The 21,260-nt window shown below is 53.0% G+C and overlaps 1 protein-coding gene across 2 annotated transcripts in view; it reads right to left on the reverse strand.

The window, feature by feature from the left end:
* ZC3H3 (zinc finger CCCH-type containing 3) overlaps window positions 1-9,966 on the reverse strand; it is a 156,566-nt gene extending 146,600 nt beyond the window's left edge. For both annotated transcript variants that reach the window (XM_057406663.1, XM_057406662.1), the window contains exons 1-3: window positions 9,865-9,966; window positions 5,379-6,771; window positions 1,902-2,098 (exon numbers count right to left, since the gene is read on the reverse strand). In XM_057406663.1, the coding sequence (XP_057262646.1) occupies window positions 1,902-2,098; window positions 5,379-6,771; window positions 9,865-9,910 (1,636 nt within the window). In that variant the 5' untranslated portion in view covers window positions 9,911-9,966. The remainder of the gene's footprint in view (window positions 1-1,901; window positions 2,099-5,378; window positions 6,772-9,864) is intronic.
* Window positions 9,967-21,260: the final 11,294 nt, after the last annotated feature.

Genomic DNA, 21,260 nt, shown 5'->3' on the forward strand with positions numbered 1-21,260 from the left:
ACAACTTGATTTCTGCTCTGTCTGCATATTTTCAGTCCTATGTTGTTTAAAAGCAAACATCTTTTCAGGATGGGAACATTACCTTCAGTTATGGAATGAGGATTTGGAACGCATTCCCCAAAAAACACAGGCTTTTGGTAGCAGCAATGGGAGGCTCCTGGGGAGCAGAAGATTTGGATCCATTTTGTACATTCTTAACCTATGTGCAGCTTCCCTTGGTTGGGCACAGTTTGACTGACAGCTTCCACAAAGCAGAGATGTTTGCCAAGGGAAGCAAGCTCCTGTTGGTGCTGGAGCCTTCCCAAAGGAGCAGCTTTGGTGCTGTGACCTCCTCAGTGACACACACAGCTGAGCAAACTCCACGGAGCAGCACAAATCCAGGTGTAAACATGGAGCTACATGGAGCACAAGGATCAGGTTTAACCTCAGGTGTGTTCCTGGATCATCCAAACAGCTCCTATCTCTGTAAGCAGCAGGAAAACTCCATTTCCTCATACACAAAATGCTGTTGCAAACCCAAATTGCTCTGTCTACAGCAGAACTGCTCATATCAGGCTCTCAGCAAGCACCAAGCCCTTTATAAAGGAGCTTTACAGCATAAAGATTCATTCAGTGGTGTGTACTGATCATGCCATACTAGAGAAAGGTTCCCCCAAGCACTTTGTGAGGCTTGAGTCCTCAATTCATCCATAATAAGCAGTGGGCAGTTCTTGTGATGCTGAAGAGCTACATTCCCCACCCCAGACATCACTGTCACCTAAGGAGGAAAAGCCTTGTTGCCCCCACGTCACTGTCACAGCTGGATCTGGCCACATGTGGTGTCCACCACATCTGGTCTGAGACATCACAGATGAGCAACGACAGTGCAAATGTGCCCAAGACTTCCAACCACAAGTGCTGCCTTCACACACTGCATGACAGCTTCCAACAGACTGTCTGGAGATGCCTCTCCAGGCACCAAAGGGTTTGATGACATCCTCAAACAGAGGAAGATTCAGCCCCAAAGCCAAAGAACTCCTTGAATGCTGGACCATCAACTCAACTGCACAAGTGTACATCTTAATTCTCCTTCCCCTGCCTGCCTCCTAAATCCAGATCCAAAATTCTCCTCCCAGTATCTCCCCACCCCTCCAAACCCTCTTTAAACACACACATGAAAAAGAAACTCTCTTCCTTCTCCTCCTACAGAAAGCTTTTCCCTTTCCCGATTCTTCTTCCCCATTCTTCTTTCCATCCATCTAAACACAGCAACAACACAACACAGCTCTCTGTCTGAACACAAACTGTCTGTGACAATGTCACCACTGAACAGCAGAACCAGGAACATCACAGAAACGTGTCACACACACATAGGTGCAGCTCTTTAAGCCTCTGATTTCGGCTCTGACCATTGCCAAGCCAAGGCAGTAGGACACAGCCACAAACTAAAACCCAATGGATCCGGTTTTCCTCTAATTATTGCTATTTTAGGCAAATCACTACATGCCTGCAGCCACGGCACTGAGATATGGGTGCACTAGGTAAGTTCATAGCTCCTAGAAGAGCACCTCATGGTACGGACAAGCTTTTGCCCCATGCAATAGATACTAGTCTTACAGATGTATTACTGCCCCTGCCATTCTCCTCCTTCCTGTTTGATGCCTTCAAGTCCAGCAAAACCACACTGAAACCAAGAAGCAGCTTTCAAATGGCCTTGTTTGGAGATGTCAAAGCACAACACATCTCCTGGGTAAGGCAGAAGCCCTACACCAGCCAAACATCACCTCAGTGTTTGCTCCAGGACCACCAACAGCAGATACACACCTGCTGGAGGACTCCATAACTCATTTCCAAACCCCAAAGCTTCCCCTGGAATTGCTTCACCAGCACTCACAGCAAACACCATCATCCCTTGGTCCTACCTTCCTTGGTGGAGGCCTGCATCCTGGTGGCTGGCAGCCTGCAGAGCCTGTGTTTGGTGATGTGCACCAGGCCCCTGGGTGAGGAACGCTTTGATGTCACAGAAGGTTTGCCCCTCAAGGAGTTCTTCTTCCTGAGATGGAAGTGGCTCCTCAGAGGCGTGGTGGGTGAGAAGCTGCTCTTCTTATCTGTTGGGAAGCTGTGAAGGGAACACCACAGAGTTAGAAGAGAGTAAAGAGGTGACCAAAACCCATCCCAGAGCTGAGAAGAGAAGCTCCTATCACTGAGCTCCTCACTGCTCCAAGACCAAGGGTGGTAAGAAACACTGACCAGAGAATTCCAAGTAAAAAGGCAAGTGAGGAGTTTCTTGCAAAGCACAGATGAAGAATGAGGGATCTGACAACTCTACCAATCCTTTCTGCTTTCTGCTCAAGAGATGTAGGAGAGAGGATAGAATCATAGAATGGTTTTGACTGGGAAAGCCCTTTGAGCTCATCCAGTCCAACTATTACCCCAGCACTGCCAAGGCCACCACTGACCCATGGCATTGAGGCCTTGTCTCCACGATATGTGAACCTTGCAGGGATGGTGACTGCAGCCCTGCCCTGGGCAGCCTGTTCCAATGCCTGAGCACCCTCTGGGGAAGGAATTGTTCCTCAGCTCCATCTAAACTTGCCCTGGGGCAGCTTGAGGCCGGCTCCTCTTGTCCCATCCCTTGTTCCTTGGGAGCAGAGCCCAGCCCCTCCTGGCTCCATCCTCCTCTCAGGCACTTGTAGGGAGCGATCAGGTCCCCCCTGAGCCTTCTCTTCTCCACACTGAACCCCCCAGGTCCCTCAGCCCTTCCCCATCACACTTGTGCTCCAGGCTCTGCATCAGCTCCGTTGCCCTTCTCTGGCCCTGCTCCAGCACCTCAAGGTCCCTCTTGTAGTGGGGGACACAAGATACAAGGTGTGGCCTCAACAGTGCCCTGGTCCTGCTGGACTTTAGCAAGATGAGGAGGGGTCTCACCTCCCCAACTGCCAAAACACCCCAAACAATCCCAGCCTATACAGGCACCTTGCTCCAGAGTGACCCTCCCAGCACATTCCACTCATAGACACATCCTCAAGCAAACCAGGAGGGCAAGAGAAGGGTGGAAACTTACGGTGAAGCACCAAGCAGAGGATCTGGGAAACAGCAGAATTGAGGCACCGGATCCTCAACTGGTGCCATGTTACCAGCTCATTGCTTCAAACAGAATCATTATTAAGGCCACAGTCCTCAGTTTTCAATAGCTCAATATTTCAATAACTGGTTTTACAGCAGTGAGAAAGGAGCCGAACCACTTGTCCACTATACTGACGGTTTCTGTGAGTCCAGTGGGAGAGTAAAGGTCACAAAGCTGCCTTCAACCCTCACCCCATCCCATTTATTATAGAATGCTTTGGGTTGGAAACGACCATAAGAACATCCAGTTCCAACCCCTGCCATGGACAGGGACACCTTTCACTAGAGCAGGGTGCTCCAAGCCCCTGTGTCCAACCTGGCCTTGAACACTGCCAGGGATGGGGCAGCCACAGCTTCTCTGGGCACCCTGTGCCAGCACCTCAGCACCCTCTCAGTAAAGAACTTCTTCCTTATCTCCAACCTGAACTTCCCCTGGTTCACTTTGAACCCATCACCCCTTGTCCTATCACTGCAGTCCCTGATGAAGAGTCCCTCTCCAGCATCCTTGTAGCCCCCTTCAGACACTGGAAGCTGCTCTGAGGTCTCCACGCAGCTTCTCTTCTCCAGGCTCAACAGCCCCAATGTTCTCAGCCTGGCTCCATACAGGAGGTGCTCCAGGCCCTGCTCATCCTCGTGGCCTCCTCTGGACTTGCTCCAACAGCTCCTGTCCTTCTTATGTTGAGGACACCAGAACTGCACACAGTGCTGCAAGTGGGGTCTCACAAGAGCAGAATAGAGGGGCAGCATTCCCTCCTCTTCCCTCCCCTGCAGCACAGGCTGGGATTGCTTCCAGCCCTGCTGAGAAAAGTAGCACAAACTCAGCTGTCTCACCGGGAGCACAGTGAAACGAAGCCCTCACAGCACCTGCAAAACACACTGGCTTTCAGACACAGTTTGGTCCCAATCTCTTTATCTGCTCCCCTTCACTCCCAGCCCAGTGCAAACCCTTTCTGCAGGTATCTCAGCCCACACACCTTTTCCTTCCTTCAAGCTTCATTTATAACCTCCCCATTGTACTCTGTTCCTATCAGACACAGCCAGGGGGAGAACTTACTCCACATGACCCTAGGAGTTATCTGCTGCTCTGGCACAGGACACTCTCCTGAGGTGGCTGCAACAGCCACAGCTGTCACTGACTTGACAAGGATAAGGAAGAGTAAGAGCCTGCAGGGAGGATGCTTTGGGTTACAGGTGGACAGCACAAAGGGATGGCAACTAAAGGGAGTAGAGTACCCGTAGAGCACCATGGACAGAGATCATCTCCTGTCCACACTTCACCCCAAGGTCTGTTCAATGGTTTATAGGGACAGACCATACATGGTAGAGTTAATGTCATGGATTATGGGTTGGGGCAATCCCCAGCACAAACACAGTCTGATTGGAGCATCCCTGTGGAGAGGGACTTGGGGTGTTGGGTGAGGAGAAGCTCCCCATGACCAGGCTTCAGTGTGCACTTGAGCCCAGACCCCCCCCCCATGTGCTGAGCTGCACCCCCAGAGCGTGAGCTCAGGGAGGGGATCCTGCACCTCTGCTGTGTGAAGGGAAGACCTGAGAGCAGCTCCAGTGCCTAAAGGGGCTCCAGGAAACCTGGAGAGGGGCTTGGGACAAGGGGCTGTAGGGACAGGACAGGGGGAATGGCTTTAACCTGCCAGAGGGGAGACTCAGATGAGCTCTCAGGCAGAAGCTCTTCCCTGTGAGGGTGATGAGGCACTGGCACAGGGTGCCCAGAGAAGCCGTGGCTGCCCCATCCCTGGCAGTGTTCAAGGCCAGGGTGGACACAGGGGCTTGGAGCACCCTGCTCTAGTAGAAGGTGTCCCTGCCCGTGGCAGGAGTTGGAACTGGCGGGGCTTTAAGGTCCCTTCATCCCAAACCATTCTAAATCTAGGATTCAAGCCACTTCTCCTCTTTTCCCCAGCCCCCAACACAAGTGGTTATCAAACAGCCATTTCCTTCCCTTTGAACATGAGTGTGTTATTCAGGTCAGGGAGGAGCCTCCCATGTGCTGCAGCAAAGAACAGGAGTGGGAGATGAGAAGAAATCCCAGCTCTTGTTTCAAAGCTTGAAGCAGACAGAAACTGCGAAAGCAATTAAAACCTGAGAGCTTCCAAGCCTGGAAAATAGGATGTCTCCAGACAGAACAAAGCACTTGGAAAGAGGAAGGCAAACAGTCCCTCTAGTAGACAGAAATCCTCATTGGAATTTCACTTATAGGCACTTACATGAAGCCAGCAGACACAAAATACAACCAGCACCACCACCAACCACCAACTTACCCCAAGCTGCCTTTTCTCTTGATGATTTTGGTCCGACTCTTCACTTTGTAACTGGACAGTGTGGTGTCACCAAAGGAGGACTTCACTCCACCAAGTCCAACAGATGCAGCACTCAGAGGTGTGCAGACAGCACTGGCTAGAGGCAGGCTGGGGGCTGGAGGCTTCTGCTGATCCTCTGACCGCCACCTGAATGCTGACTTGGAGGTGGAGGGTGAGGTCTGCAAGCTGGTGGCTTTCCACTTGTATTTGCTGGGAGAGACCCCCAGCTTGGCCTGAAGTCCTGATTTCTTCACCTTTGCGCCCAAGTCTGCTTTGGGTGACACTTTAGCACCTCTGTCTGCTCCACCAGTGACCCTCTTAGCACCTTCTGAAGCTCTAGGGCTCGCCCACCTCTTCACAGCACGAGAGCATTTAGCAGGGTTTGCAACCCATGTGTAATTGGCTTTCCTGAACTTTGGAGCTTTGCTGGAGATGGGGGTTGAGGCAGCTCTTAGGTGACCAACAGCTTTGGAGACTGTGGAAAACCTGCCCTTCACTGGAGTCATCCCAATCACCGAAGTCACAGCAGGTCTGGAGCAAGGCTCACTGCTTCCCAGGAGCTTTGTCTCTCTGGAAGCATCCCTGTCTTGCTCACAACTGGACTGCCCTGGAGCTGGTGGCTCTCCCTTCTTCCACACCAAGTACTGAGCTGGATCACGGTCTGGCAACACTGGAGGCTGCTGAGGCTCTGATTTCAGTGTCACGGCGCTTTCACTGGTGCTTCCAGAGGAAACTGGGGAGCTCCCAGCCATGTCATCAGCCGTAAGCACTCTTCTGGGCTCATCTGCCACACTCACATAGGCTGAACTCACAAACCTGTGAGATGAAGTGAAGGAAACAGAGAGAGAAGGTCTCCTCCCTTCATTTTGGCTCACAGATGGAGATTTTGGCACCCTTTTCCTGTCACCTGAAGCTGTGACCATCATTTCCAGCTTGCAGCAAGAACCAGCATCAGGAAACTCTTTGGAATCTCCAAACTGGGCAGCCCTGTGGGGCAGCTGGATCCCCACAACTATGTTACCATCAGTGGTTAGGTCCACGTGTCTCTCTGGAGATGACTCTGGTGGCTCAGAGGCCTGGTTGTCTCTATAGCTTCCAAAAGCCTGAGACGTGCTGGCACTTCCACTGCTCCCAACATCACACGTTGCTCCCGGTGGCCGGTTCACAAGGGAATATTTTTTCCTCCAGGAATGACCTTGGTGCTGCTGGAAATCCCTTGCTGGAGCTTGCTGAGGGTACCTGGCCAAAAATGCCCCCCTCCTGCTGAAGGGAGGCTGCCGGGAGGGGTTCCACCTCGGTGGTTGGGATGGCAGCGGCGCATCCCCATGTGTGTTCTTGTGGTCATTGATGAGACCTAAGGAGGAGAAGACAATGTCTGTTCATTCCCAATCCCATGGCAGTTTGACAGCATCAATCCCAACACATGGGTGATCTGCTCATCCCCAATCCCATGGGAGTTTGACAGCATCAATCCCAACACATGGGTGATCTGCTCATCCCCAATCCCATGGGAGTTTGACAGCATCAATCCCAACACATGGGTGATCTGCTCATCCCCAATCCCATGGGAGTTTGACAGCATCAATCCCCACACACTGGGGATCTGTTCATCCCCAAACCCATGGGAGTTTGACAGCATCAATCCCAACACACTGGGGATCTGTTCATCCCCAAACCCATGGGAGTTTGACAGCATCAATCCCAACACACTGGGAATCTGTTCATCCCCAATCCCATGGGAGTCTGACAGCACCACAGCTCTGCTTTTCCTCATGCTGCAATGAGGATCACTCCACACAAACCTCATTTCAGATAACTGTTGGAAGGAAAAACTCCCTCTATCCTCATGGAAGTCAGCAACAACAGTAATCTCACAGGAGTTTAGTCCAAGCTCAACGCAGGTCTGGACCACAGACACACTAACAGACCCGTCACACACCTCACGTGTGCTCTCAGCCACATTTTGCCCCTTTCTGCTCTTTTCTAGGTGCCAGATGGATGTGTGAATTATGGGGTTTGGAGCCTGATCTATAAAAATGCTGATTTTGTTTCCAGAAGTATCTTCAGAGCAGGATCTGAGGGTGAGTCATGTGGCTCAGAACAGGCCCCACCAGCAACAACCGCAAAGCACAGCACCATAGAATCAACCAGGGTGGAAAAGACCTTTTAAGCTCATCCAGTCCAACCATTCCCCAGCACTGCCAAGGCCACCACTGACCCATGGCACTGAGGCCTCGTCTCCATGGTGTGTGAACACTTGCAGCCCTGCCCTGGGCAGCCTGTTCCAATGCCTGAGCACCCTCTGGGGAAGGAATTGTTCCTCAGCTCCATCTAAACTTGCCCTGGTGCAGCTTGAGGCCGGTTCCTCTTGTCCCATCCCTTGTTCCTTGGGAGCAGAGCCCAGCCCCTCCTGGCTCCATCCTCCTCTCAGGCACTTGTAGGGAGTGATCAGGTCCCCCCTGAGCCTTCTCTTCTCCACACTGAACCCCCCAGGTCCCTCAGCCCTTCCCCATCACACTTGTGCTCCAGGCCCTGCACCAGCTTCTTGTATCTTCTTCAAACCTACAACAAGGAGGCTTTGAGGTGGCCCTGGCTTCACTGTTGAGTCACTGCACACCCTCTGCCAAGCCACCACCCAGTGCTTTGGTCTCCTAAGGACGCCTTCTGGATAATAGATATGTGTCAGTTAGGGAGGGTGCACGCTTGTTGAGCCTCAGTGTTGAGAAAACCCTTCCAACAAAAGGGAATGTCAAAGGGGGGTTGAGCCTTGTGGTTTAGGCACATGTCAGTGTAGAAAAGCTATTCCTACACAAGGTGGCACAGAGCTGCCAGTGGAACAGCAGCGTCAGCAGATCCCTCCTGGAGTAGGCCTTAAGGACCCTGTTTTCCTTCCTCTCATCCCACCCCCACCACAGAGGAGCTCCAGGCCAGGGGCAGATCCCCTGCAAGGCCTGAGTGGAATCTGTGGCCTTACTAATGAGGAAAAATTACCTTGAAGTCTATAAATAGAATGAGTTGGTGCTAAGAATAAGAGCTGATGCTCAGCAGAGCTGGGAAAGGGCACATAAATATATATCTACATCTAAATCCCCCCCATGTTCCCCCGCCATGCCGAGGAGCCTCAGCCTGGAGAGGAGAAGCTGCGTGGAGACCTCAGAGCAGCTTCCAGTGTCTGAAAGGGGCTACAAGGACGCTGGAGAGGGACTCTTCATCAGGGGCTGCAGCAACAGGACAAGGGGTGATGGGTTCAGACTGAAACAGGGGAAGTTCAGGTTGGAGATAAGGCAGAAGTTCTTCCCTGTGAGGGTGCTGAGGTGCTGGCACAGGGTGCCCAGAGAAGCTGGGGCTGCCCCATCCCTGGCAGTGTTCAAGGCCAGGTTGGACACGGGGGCTTGGAGCACCCTGCTCTAGTGGAAGGGGTCCCTGCCTGTGACAGGAGTTGGAACTGGATGAGCTTTAAGGTCCCTTCAATTCAAACCCTTCTATGGTTCTATGACAAAGGGCAACACCCCACCTCTGTGCCACCAGCCCCAAGGGTTGTGGGGCAGGGGATAGCCCCAGGCAGAAGGGTCACAGGCCCTGGAGGGGACAGGAGCATGAGGACACCCACCCACCCACCCCCCCCCCGGGGGGGACTCCTAAACCCCATAGCAATATCTGGTTCCCTCCCTGCCTTGGGCCACTTCTCCTGACTCCCCACCACCTCTCCCCTCCCTTGGGCCCTTCCCAGCCCTCATTCCTTCCCTCCCCAGCGTTCCCGGGATCCTATCCGGTCCCCCCCCCTCAAAACCCACCCCCCCGACTCCCCAACCTCGAGGTCCTCTTCACAGCTCGCCCCCCCCCCCCCCCCCCCAGGATTCCCAATCTCTCCTCCACCCCCGACACCTCAATCGCCCCCACAACCCCTTCATATCCCCCAGCCCCCCCCCCCCCCCCCCCAGGCCGTCCTTCGCCCCCCATCGACTCCTCAGTCCCCTTCGCAGCCCACTCCCCCTCCCGACACCTCAATCCCCCCCCATCGACGCCCCCACGACCCATCCTAACCCCCAGGTCTCTCCCACACCCCGTCCCTCCACTCCATCTACGCCTCAGCCCCCCCACAACCCGTCCATGGCCCATATCGACACCTCAGTCCCCCCTCAACTTGTCATACCCCCTCGGCGTCCCCCACAACCCCTCCTTCCATCGACTCCCCGGTCCCCTTCACAACCCTCTCTCCTCCATCAACACCTCAGTCCCCCGGCCCAAGTCCCCCCCACATCCAATCCCTCCACCACATCCACACCTCAGTCGTTCCCCCCCCCCCCCCCCCCCCCCCCCCCGCGCCATGTTCTTTCCCCCCATGGACACTTCAGTCCCTCCATGGACACTTCAGTCCCTCCATGGACACTTCAGTCCCTCCATGGACACTTCAGTCCCCCCGTCCCCCCGCCATCGCGGGCCGTACCCTGCAGGAGCCGAATCTTCCTCCACAGCCGCTCCCTCTCCTCCATCCCCGCAGCGCCCCGCACCACCACCCCCCCACATCCGTTACGTCATCACGCGGCGCCGGCCGTTGGGAGACGTCACGTACGGCCCGCCGTTGCTTGGCAACGCAACAGATCGAGGCCTAGACGCCCTCCAGGAGCCTGACCCGGAGCCGGGCCCTAGCCCCGTCCGACGCCTGGCTCGGCTCGGCTCCGGCTCCACCCGCTGTGCCCAACCTCTGTCCCCTGCCCATCGTGGCCCAGCTGCCGCCATTTGTACAGTGTTCAATGCTGAGCCCCTCATTGCTGCACGTTAGCTTAAGTTTTACCGACTCCTCCTGTATTTGTTTGTGAAACAGCTCCAGGAACATCGTGATTTAAGGGGTTCACCTTTATGTTAGCATTACAGAATCGCGGAATGGTTTGGGTTGGAAAGGACCATAAATCATAGAATCATAGAATAGTTTGGGTTGGAAAGGACCTTAAGATCATCCAGCCCCAACCCCCCTGCCATTACCTCACACTAAACCATGTCACCCAAGGCTCTGTCCAACCTGGTCTTGAACACTGCCAGGGATGGAGCATTCACAGTCTCCCTGGGCAACCCATTCCAGTGCCTCACCACCCTCACAGGAAAGAATTTCCTCCTTAGATCCAATCTAAATTTCCCCTGTTTCAGTTTGAACCCGTTACCCCTTGTCCTATCACTCCAGTCCCTAATTAAGAGTCCCTCCCCAGCATCCCTATAGGCCCCCTTCAGATACTGGAAGCTGCTATGAGGTCTCCACGCAGCCTTCTCTTCTCCAGGCTCAACAGCCCCAACTTTCTCAGCCTGTCTTCATACAGGAGGTGCTCCAGCCCCTGATCATCCTCGTGGCCTCCTCTGGACTTGTTCCAACAGCTCCATGTCCTTTTTATGTTGAGGACACCAGAACTGCACACAATGCTCCAGGTGAGGTCTCACAAGTGCAGAGTAGAGGGGCAGGATCACCTCCTTTGACCTGCTGGTCACGCTCCTTTTGATGCAGCCCAGGATAGGGTTCCTTTCTGGGCTGCAAGCGCACACTGAAGCCGGCTCATGTTCATTTTCTCATCAACCAACACCCCCAAGTCCTTCACAGGGCTGCTCTGAATCTCTTCTCTGCCCAACCTGTAGCTGTGCCTGGCATTGCTCCGACCCAGGTGTAATGTAATGTAATGTAATGTTATGATAGTGTTAGTTATGTTACGTTAGTTATGTTATGTTAATGTTAGCTATGTTATCTTAATGTTATGTTGCCTTATGTTATGTCGTGTCATGTTACGTTAGCATTTATTCACCAGTGATGGATGGGTTGCTACGCTGCTTGAAATCCAATGGTGCATTGCATGAAGTCCCTATTCTCTGGATCACATCAGCCTTAGTCCTTACTCTCTGGACCATAACCAGAGCACCCAGGGTCTATTGTATAGGCTAAGTTATTTGACAGCCTGGCAAGGTAGGTATGTAGCCAGCCGACAAAACAGGATGAGGGGGTCCTTTAGGCAAGCTACTCTCATTATACTCTCATTATAGTAGTAAAAGGACACGCACAGATCAAGAAGCCCCTTGTCCAGGTGAGGACCCTTTCTCCGCACAAGCGTGGTAACAGAAGGGAATGACTCAGCAGATATTGTGATTGTATGTAAATCATGAACCACTCGTTGTAACTGGCAGTGTTCTACCTTGTAATTCCTGTGTATAAATGCAATGATGAAACCAGGATCGGGTGTGTGTGGTCTGTGGAAGTTCCACCCAGCGCCAGCACTGTAGGAAGGAAGCTCCTGCTCATCTTCTGTGTGTAGATGAGCTCTTCGTTCCTGTCTAACGTCACTGCAAGAGAGACATTGAGGTGCTGGAGCGGGGCCAGAGAAGGGCAACGGGGCTGGTGCAGGGCCTGGAGCACAAGTGTGATGGGGAACTGTAGCCCTGAGCGTGTCCATCCTGAAGGTCATGTTGTGACCAATGCTGTCCTGTGTCACCAGTACAAACCATATAACCATAGAACCATAGCATGGTTTGGGTTGGAAAGGAGCTGAAGCTCGTCCAGTTCCAACCCCTGCCACGGGCAGGGACACCTTCCGCTAGAGCAGGGTGCTCCAAGCTCCTGTGTCCAACCTGGACTTGAACACTGCCAGGGATGGGGCAGCCACAGCTTCTCTGGGTACCCCGTGCCAGCGCCTCAGCACCCTCACAGGGAAGAACTCCTGCCTTATCTCCAACGTGAATTTGCCCTGTTTCAGTTTGAACCCATCACCCCTTGTCCTGTCACTGCAGTCCCTGATGAAGAGTCCCTCTCCAGCATCCTTGTAGCCCCCTTCAGACACTGGAAGCTGCTTTGAGGTCTCCACACAGCTTCTCTTCTCCAGGCTCAACAGCCCCAATGTTCTCAGCCTGGCTCCATACAGGAGGTGCTCCAGCCCCTGATCAAATCAGGAGTATCCACAAAGTGTCTCCATCCCATTGAGAGCACAACCAGAGAACATCATTTATATGGATGTTATCCTGAAGGAGTTTGTTTTCTGACTGATTTCGCTCTTCCCTAAGGGAATGAAGCCCATAACTTTAAATAAAGCCATAACAGAACCTCAAGTCTTCAAAGGAGATAAAAACCCAGCCTAAAATTACCTTTAAAACTATTTTGGGGGAAAAAAAGCTGAGGCAAGGAGCTGCACCAGCACAAAGCTGCTTCCTTTAAACACTCCCATGATGGGAACATTATAAAAGCAACTGATCATCAACCTGAAATCATTTAAACCAGAAGCTTTCCCTTGGGATGTCTCACTTCCCGTCGCATTTAGGGAGCTCTGCCTATCCCAGCTCTGATCAAATAACATCCCCGAGGCAAGCCCAGGATTTGCCTGCTCGGAAAGGTGGATTCCATAAATGATTTATGCTGTGTTTGAACGGCCTTTTAAAGCAATTTGATGGTGGAATATGGGGAAGAGCCAACCCAGAGGAATAAACCACTTTGTGCAGACGGAAGCAGAGATTTAACAACACAAAGCCGTAGGGGAGCCTGGCCCTGAAGCCCTAAAACTGCACAAAACCTCTCCACATCCTCCCTTATGGCAAAGTCCTGCATGAACGGGAACGAGCCGAGGACCAGGCAAGCAGAGACTGCAGCTCTCCTCCCTTTGAGCAGCCTCGGATGAGCCTCAATCCATCACAACCCCCCCTCGCAGGGTTTCATAACTGCCTTAAAGTGGCAGCAGTTGGCACTTCTGGCACAAGCAGCCTCCTCCGCTCCCAGCTGCTCTTCCCTCCCTGGTGCTGGCACAAAGAGCCGGGGTTTTGCAGAAAGGGGCTGCTCGGAATTCAAATGGATTCGGCACACGCAGAGGAAAAGCTCGTTTTTAACCCAGGGAAGCCACGTATCCCCGGAGCCCAGCCTCAGGGAGGAGGGAGCTGAAAGCAGTTGGGTCCTGTTCGGCCAATCGACAGCAAAAGCTGTCAGCTGGGAAAAGAGATATATAGGGCAAGGCAGAGCTGGAGCTGAACATTGGGGAACCTCCTCAATGCTCCCTGGGTGCTCCCCATAAGGAGAGCTTTGGTGGGGTGTGGGCATCCGGAGGAGCAAGGGTTCCCATGGGACCCCACTTGCAGCACTGGGTGCAGTTCTGGTGTCCTCAACATAAGAAGGACATGGAGCTGTTGGAGCCAGTCCAGTGGAGGCCACGAGGATGACCAAGGGCTGGAGCACCTCCTGTATGGAAACAGGCTGAGAACACTGGGGTTGTTCAGCCTGGAGAAGAGAAGCTGTGTGGAGACCTCAGAGCAGCTTCCAGTGTCTGAAGGGGGCTACAGGGATGCTGGAGAGGGACTCTTCATTAGGGACCGGAGTGATAGGACAACAGGTGACGGGTTCAAAGTAAAACAGGGGAAGTTCAGGTTGGAGGTAAGGAAGAAGCCCTTCCCTGTGAGGGTGCTGAGGCGCTGGCACAGGCTGCCCAGAGAAGCTGTGGCTGCCCCATCCCTGGCAGTGTTCAAGGCCAGGTTGGACAGAGCCTTGGGTGATGTGATCTGGTGTGAGGCATCCCTGCCCATGGCAGGGGTTGGAACTGGATGATCTTATGGTCCTTTCCAACCCAAACTATTCCATGATTCAATGATTTGAGGATTTAAGTGGGTCTTCTCCAGGGAACAGAGAAGAGCACCCTTGGAGCAGTTTCACAGCTCTCCCCTGAGATGCAGAGGGCAAAGGAGAGACAAGGATGCTGCATCACTAAAAGAAACACTTGATTTTCCTCCCAGCCCTCCGTGAGGCAGCAGTACAGCTGCTTCTCCACTCTATGCCTGTTACAAGCAGCACATCTGAAGGCTATAGGAATTCACATCACTTTTTGAAGGCTATAGGCGTTTACATCACTTGTTGAAGGCTATAGGAGTTCACATCACTTGTTGAAGGCTATAGGAGTTCACATCACTTTTTGAAGGCTATAGGAGTTCACATCACTTGTTGAAGGCTATAGGAATTCACATCACTTGTTCTTTGTTCAGAGCACCCACAGTTGTTTGTAAGCCTAATTGAATTAAGCAAACAGCAAAACCCAAGTGCAGGGGTTTGATGCTGCCCCAGGGAGGGAAACACATTGGAGAAATCAAATGGTCTCATTGAGCCCATAATAATCATGGTGCTAATCCTTCTAATGGCCTTAAGCATCACTCGAACTGCAGATCCAGGGACAAGTGTGCAGCAGAACCCGATTAAGCTGCTCCCACGTTTGAAATCGTGGTCTCATCAGCTTTTGGTTTAATCCAGAGTCCCTCAATAGCACTCTAAACTTGCTGACACAAGCTAAAACATGGGACTTGTTAGTGCTGCACCAGCACATTGCAGAGACCTAATGGCAGGGAGAGTGGGAGGCATTGATGCTTCTGCTACCTCCTCCCACAAGAGGGTCTATGAAGGCTCAGGGATCTCCTAGGATCCCCGGATCATAGAATCAGTAAGGTGGGAAAAGCCCTTTAAGCTCATCCAGTCCAACCATTCCCCAGCACTGCCAAGGCCACCACTAACCCATGGCACTGAGGCCTCGTCTCCACACTGTACTTGCAGGGTTGGTGACTGCAGCCCTGCCCTGGGCAGCCTGTTCCAATGCCTGAGCACCCTCTGGGGCAGGAATTGTTCCTCAGCTCCATCTAAACCTGCCCTGGTGCAGCTTGAGGCCGGTTCCTCTTGTCCCATCCCTTGTTCCTTGGGAGCAGAGCCCAGCCCCTCCTGGTTCCATCCTCCTGCAGCCCCACAACCCTCGTGTGCAGTGGGGACCTGACAAGGATGCTGATAGACCACTTTGCCCCTCGTCAAGCAGTTGGGCAGCATTTCCTCCCATCCTCAACATCCAGGAACCTATTTTGTCTCCTGCCTTTGGTTTTAACACATTTGGAGCATCATCCATCTCTGCCCATCCTGACATCGTTTTGCGCTGTGTGCTGCTGCAATCCAGAGCTTGAGCACAGCCTCCAGCTGAAGAAAGTTACTTCTTCTCCATAAAGTTTTTGCTATTTCAACTTAGGAGGGGAAAAAAAGCCCTTCCCAAGGGCAACCAAAGTGTAGAATCACAGTTTTTGCTGATAATAGCAAGGCTGAGGAGCACGGGCTCGAGGGAAGGATATGTCTCCTGGGTTAGCTGGAAAACAGAGAGGAAAATGTCAGTAGCAGAAAAAGAAGCTGCTGCACGATCCTGAAGGAGAAGCCACTGTCATTTATCAAGTGGGCACTGGTTTTCCGCTGTGATGTCTATTTTCTGTCCCTCTTTCTTGCCTCCAGTCTCGCTGCTGGTGCTGGAGCTGCACACAGACCTAAATACATGTATATGGGGATGGGGAGAAATCAGAGCAGTGATCTATGTGCTTCTGCATCACTGTCATTCCCAGCTGCGGTGATTATTTTCCAAGGTGTTTAAAGTGGGGACAAAGAGCAAAGCCTCTTTTTTCTCCTCCGTGTTCACCCACTGAAGTTGGAATGGTTTGAACTTGCATGAAGACAGCAAGGACCAGCCATGAACCATAGAATCGTAGAATCACAGAATGGTTTGGGATCATCCAGCTCCAACCCCTGCCACGGGCAGGGACCCCTTCCACTAGAGCAGGGTGCTCCAAGCCCCTGTGTCCAACCTGGCCTTGAACACTGCCAGGGATGGGGCAGCCACAGCTTCTCTGGGCACCCTGTGCCAGTGCCTCAGCACCCTCACAGGGAAGAGATTCTTCCTTACCTCCAACCTGAACCTCCCCTGTTTCACTTTGAACCCATCACCCCTTGTCCTATCACTGCAATCACTGATGAAGAGTCCCTCTCAGCATCCTTACAGGCCCACAAACCTTTCTAAGCAGAAAAAGCAGCTTCACCTCAGTTAATCTTATGATGTCCAAACCCTCAGCTCAGTGGGGCAGGGGATCCTGTGGGACAATGACACCCCACAGCAGAATGCATTTTCCTTTCGTGGGCAAGGAGGTGTCTGTGACCACCGTGACTCATAGGATGCCACCAGCTCCTTTAAATGGAAAGGTGGCTGTTTCCCTTGCAGCGAACACCTCATTTCCAAGGGGTACAACCAACGTGCAGGAGCCCATGGTGGCATCTTCCCTGTGAGGGTGCTGAGGCGCTGGCACAGGGTGCCCAGAGGAGCTGTGGCTGCCCCATCCCTGAGTGTTCAAGGCCAGGTTGGACACAGGGGCTTGGAGCACCCTGCTCTAGTGGAAGGTGTCCATGCCTGTGGCAGAGATTGGAACTGGATGAGCTTTAAGGTCCTTTCCAACCCAAACCATTCCAGGATTCATCAGGTGCAACTTATGGCAGGAAAACTTGATCTCAGGAGGAACAAGGCAGTGTCATTCCCTCTGTGGCTTTCCATGGTTGAGTTATTGCTGGACGTGAGCGTCAGCCTCTGCTTTGCTTGCAGCTCAGTGGTGTCCCAGTCAGTTGGTGCTGTTAGGTCAAAACAAGGCCAGAAAGGTCTTCAAATATCACCACCTTCTTCCTGAGCATCTTTTCCTCACTTCCAGGACTTGCAATGGGAGAGCTGATGCCACTTTTCCTTCAACAGGAGATGCAGCAAACGTCACTGCTCACTCACTAACCTGCAACTCAGCATTTGTCAGGAGCTGCTTCCCATCTCTTTGGTGGTGTTGTGAAATTCCTGAAACCTCATTGCACCAAAAGGATCTGCCAATGTTTTTAGCCATGAATTCCAGGTCATGCAACGTGGGAATGTTGCAACAGCGGCTGGTGTTGCAACCACAGTAGACAGGGAGAAGCTCAGATCCCTGGTAGAGCACGTTTTGCAGGAGAGCTCTGGTTGGAAAAGTGTATTTCTAAAGCAAATATTTAATTGTCAGTAGATGGATTTCTGCCTGAGCAGGGAAAAGTCCAAATCCCAAGTGCTTAGGGAGCAAAGTTCTACCTCCTTCACAACTGAAGCTGGACCATAGCTGCATGGAATGGTTTGTGTTGGAAGGGACCTTAAAGCTCATCCAACACCAACCCCTGCCACGGGCAGGGACCCCTTCCACTAGAGCAGGGTGCTCCAAGCCCCTGTGTCCAGCCTGGCCTTGAACACTGCCAGGGATGGGGCAGCCACAGCTTCTCTGGGCACCCTGTGCCAGCACCTCAGCACCTTCACAGGGAAGAACTCCTGGCTTGTATCCAACCTGAACTTCCCTTGTTTCACTTTGAACCCATCACCCCTTGTCCTATTGCTCCAGTCCCTGACGAAGAGTCCCTCTCCAGCATCCTTGCAGCCCTGGAACACTGGAAGCTGCTCTGAGGTCTCCACGCAGCTTCTCTTCTCCAGGCTGAACAGCCCCAACTTTCTCAGCCTGGCTCCATACAGGAGGTGCTCCAGCCCCTGCTCATCCTCATGGCCTCCTCTGGACTTGCTCCAACAGCTCCATGTCCTTCTTATGCTGAGGACCCCAGAACTGTACCCAGTGCTGCAAGTGTGGTCTCACAAAGCTCCTCTGTGTTTTGGTGGGGGCTTACTGGCACCCCTTGGTGGAGCTTTGCACCAAACAAAGGTCCTTTGGCGCATCCATGTCTCATTGAACACAGCTCTACCCTCCCAGCATCGACACTGACAGCTCCATCGCGACCTAACACCTCCTCTGACCCACACAGATGAATCACGTCAGGGTTTTAAGAGAAACACATGGATTTTGGGTGCTCAGCATCACCAGTTTGGGTGGGTGATGCACACTGGGGGTCACATGTGGGTGAGAGGGAAGCTCCAGCTCCTCTACCCCCTCCACCCTCCATTGGGTGCTTTGCTTTGGTAGTGCCTTGCTTAAAGCTTGACTGCAGAGAAGCTGAAATTAAAGCAGTGCCTCCATTGCAGACTAAACCCAGAGCATTCCTTCTCCACCCTCGTGTTTGGATGGACATCAGAAGCCAAACCCAGGCTGTCAAATCCCCTGTGTGCAACCAGTCTGCTATTCTGATCCTCAATCCACCGCAGCTCGCTGTGGTTGGGAAGATCAGTTCCCAGCCTTGTGTTCAGGGGGCTCCAAAATGGGATTTGCCTGGAAATAGGAAACAGGAACACAAGAAGCCAGTATCTCTGCAGCTTATTGCCTCAAACAAAAGCTTATTCTGCTCCAGAGACGAGGGGGAAATGGGAGTTAGTTCATGGATAAAGAAAGAAAAAACCCAAACAAACAACCTCCAGGATCTCATTTTCATCCTGTATGTCCCCTACATTCTTTGGGAACTGGGAGTTTTGGAGCCATTCAGTTCAAAGATGGGACCTCTCCTTGCCATCCCTTAATGTGGGTCCAGCCTTCAAGAGGGTAAAAGCCTAAATGCCCTCATCCTTGCTTGCATCCACACTCTCATGTGGCTCAAAGCTGCTCCCCACATGTCCAGCCCCACTGAAGGAATAGCACCAGAGAGCCATGGAATGGTTTGGGCTGGAAGGCAGCCTAAAGCTCATCCAGCTCCAACCTCTGCCACGGGCAGGGACACCTTCTACTAGAGCAGGGTGCTCCAAGCCCCTGTGTCCAACCTGGCCTTGAGCACTGCCAGGGATGGGGCGGCCACAGCTTCTCTGGGCACCCTGTGCCAGCGCCTCAGCACCCTCCCAGGGAAGAGCTTCTGCCTAAGAGCTCATCTCAGTCTCCCCTCTGGCAGCTTAAAGCCATTCCCCTTGTCCCATCCCTACAGGCCCTTGTCCAAAGCCCCTTTCCAGGTTCCCTGCAGCCCCTTTAGGCACTGGAGCTCCTCTCAGGTCTCCCCTTCCTGCAGCAGAGGGGCAGAATCCCCTCCCTGAGCTGCTGCTCACACTCTGGGGTTCAGCCCAGCACATGAGGGGGTTCTGGGCTCAAGCGCTCACTGAAGCCTGGTCATGGGGAGCTTCTCCTTACCCAGCACCCCAAGTTCTTCTCTTCAGGGCTGCTCCATCCATCCATGCATCCATCCATGCATCCATCCATGCATCCGTCCATCCATCCGTCCATCCATTCATCCATCCATCCATCCATCCATCCATCCATCCATCCATCCATCCATCCATCCATCCATCCATCTATCCATCCATCCATCCATCCATCCCCACTCTATACTGATACTGGGGATCACCACAACCTCGGTGCAGGATCTTGCACTTGGCATCAATGAACTTCCTGAGCTTCACCCAGGCCAAGTCCTGCTGGGGATGGCAAAATCTCCATCCCTGCAGAAGCAATTGGAGACAGCACCAGCAAAAACCACCGAGAGAGTGCTCTGCTCCAAAGTCTCTGGCCCACCATTGTATGTTTTTAGGTGTAAAGGTACAAACTGCTTTAATTTGCAGCCCCTTCAATGTGTGAGTACCAAGATGTGTTGGCATGCCCCGTGCCATGACCCCAGTGCTTTCCAGCGGGTCCATATGTGCCACCACCATAGGGGCCATTGCTCTTCTCAGCTCCCATTGCTGCAATTCAGATGGGTGCAAGCATGGGTGGAACGTTTCTCCTGACCCTAAATCCTTCTCAGTGCTGGGAAATGTCCCTTGCTTGGTGCTCCACCGCAGGGCCCTGGGAACCTCTGGGATGAGATCACGGAGAAGAACAGCAGAGTTTCCAGCAAGACAAGAGTTAAAGTCAAGCCTTCTTCTCCATGAATTTTAGCTCTGGAATGGTCTGCACAGCTCCCTGCTCATCCATCTCCTGTGTCCTCTGTCCCACAAGGGCCGCTAGCAAAGCCCTGGCTCTGCTGAGCCTCCATCACCGGAGCCTAGGGTGCCTGAGCCTCCATCACTGGTACCTGGCATTGCCTGAGCCTTCATCACAGGGATCCCCAGGTATCTGAGCCTCCATCATGGGGACCCCAGGGTGCCTGAAGCTCCATCACCTTAACCCCCAGGTACCTGAATCTGTATCACCAGGACCCTGATATGATCCAGGAGTCTCAGAACCCCTCCAGGTTGCAAGGTCCTACACCTGGGTCGGAGCAATGCCAGGCACAGCTACAGGTTGGGCAGAGAAGAGATTCAGAGCAGCCCTGTGAAGGACTTGGGGGTGTTGGTTGATGAGAAAACGAACATGAGCCAGCTTCAGTGTGCGCTTGCAGCCCAGAAAGCAACCGTATCCTGGGCTGCATCAAAAGGAGCGTGACCAGCAGGTTGAAGGAGGTGATCCTGCCCCTCTACTCTGCTCTTGTGAGACCTCACCTGGAGCATTGTGTGCAGTTCTGGTGTCCTCAACATAAAAAGGACATGGAACTGTTGGAACAAGTCCAGAGGAGGCCACGAGGATGATCAGGGGCTGGAGCACCTCCTGTATGAAGACAGGCTGAGAAAGTTGGGGCTGTTGAGCCTGGAGAAGAGAAGGCTGCGTGGAGACCTCAGAGCAGCTTCCAGTGTCTGAAGGGGGCCTATAGGGATGCTGGGGAGGGACTCTTAATTAGGGACTGTAGTGATAGGACAAGGGGTAACGGGTTAAAACTTAAACAGGGGAAGTTTAGATTGGATATAAGGAGGAAATTCTTTCCTGTTAGGGTGCTGAGGCACTGGAATGGGTTGCCCAGGGAGGTTGTGAATGCTCCATCCCTGGCAGTGTTCAAGACCAGGTTGGACAGAGCCTTTGGTGACATGGTCTAGTGTGAGGTGTCCCTGCCCATGGCAGGGGGGTTGGGGCTGGATGATCTTAAGGTCCTTTCCAACCCTAACTATTCTATGATTCTGTGTGGCTGGGGAGAGAGACCCTGTCCACCCCCTGCATCCCTGGTCCCACCTCACACCCCACCTGCCCCAAATCCCAACACAAAGCATCTGCCCCATAACCTATCCAGCACCCACCAAAGGGACAAAACAGGAGCTGACACCCACCCAAGGGATAAAACAGGGGCTGATACCCACCAAAGGGACAAAAGAGGGCCGTGACACC

Source organism: Pezoporus wallicus, unplaced genomic scaffold, assembly GCF_028554395.1.
Source record: "Pezoporus wallicus isolate ANWC-B61680 ecotype Strahan unplaced genomic scaffold, APGP_CSIRO_Pwel_v1 contig_13859, whole genome shotgun sequence".
Taxonomy (NCBI): Eukaryota; Metazoa; Chordata; class Aves; order Psittaciformes; family Psittacidae; genus Pezoporus; species Pezoporus wallicus.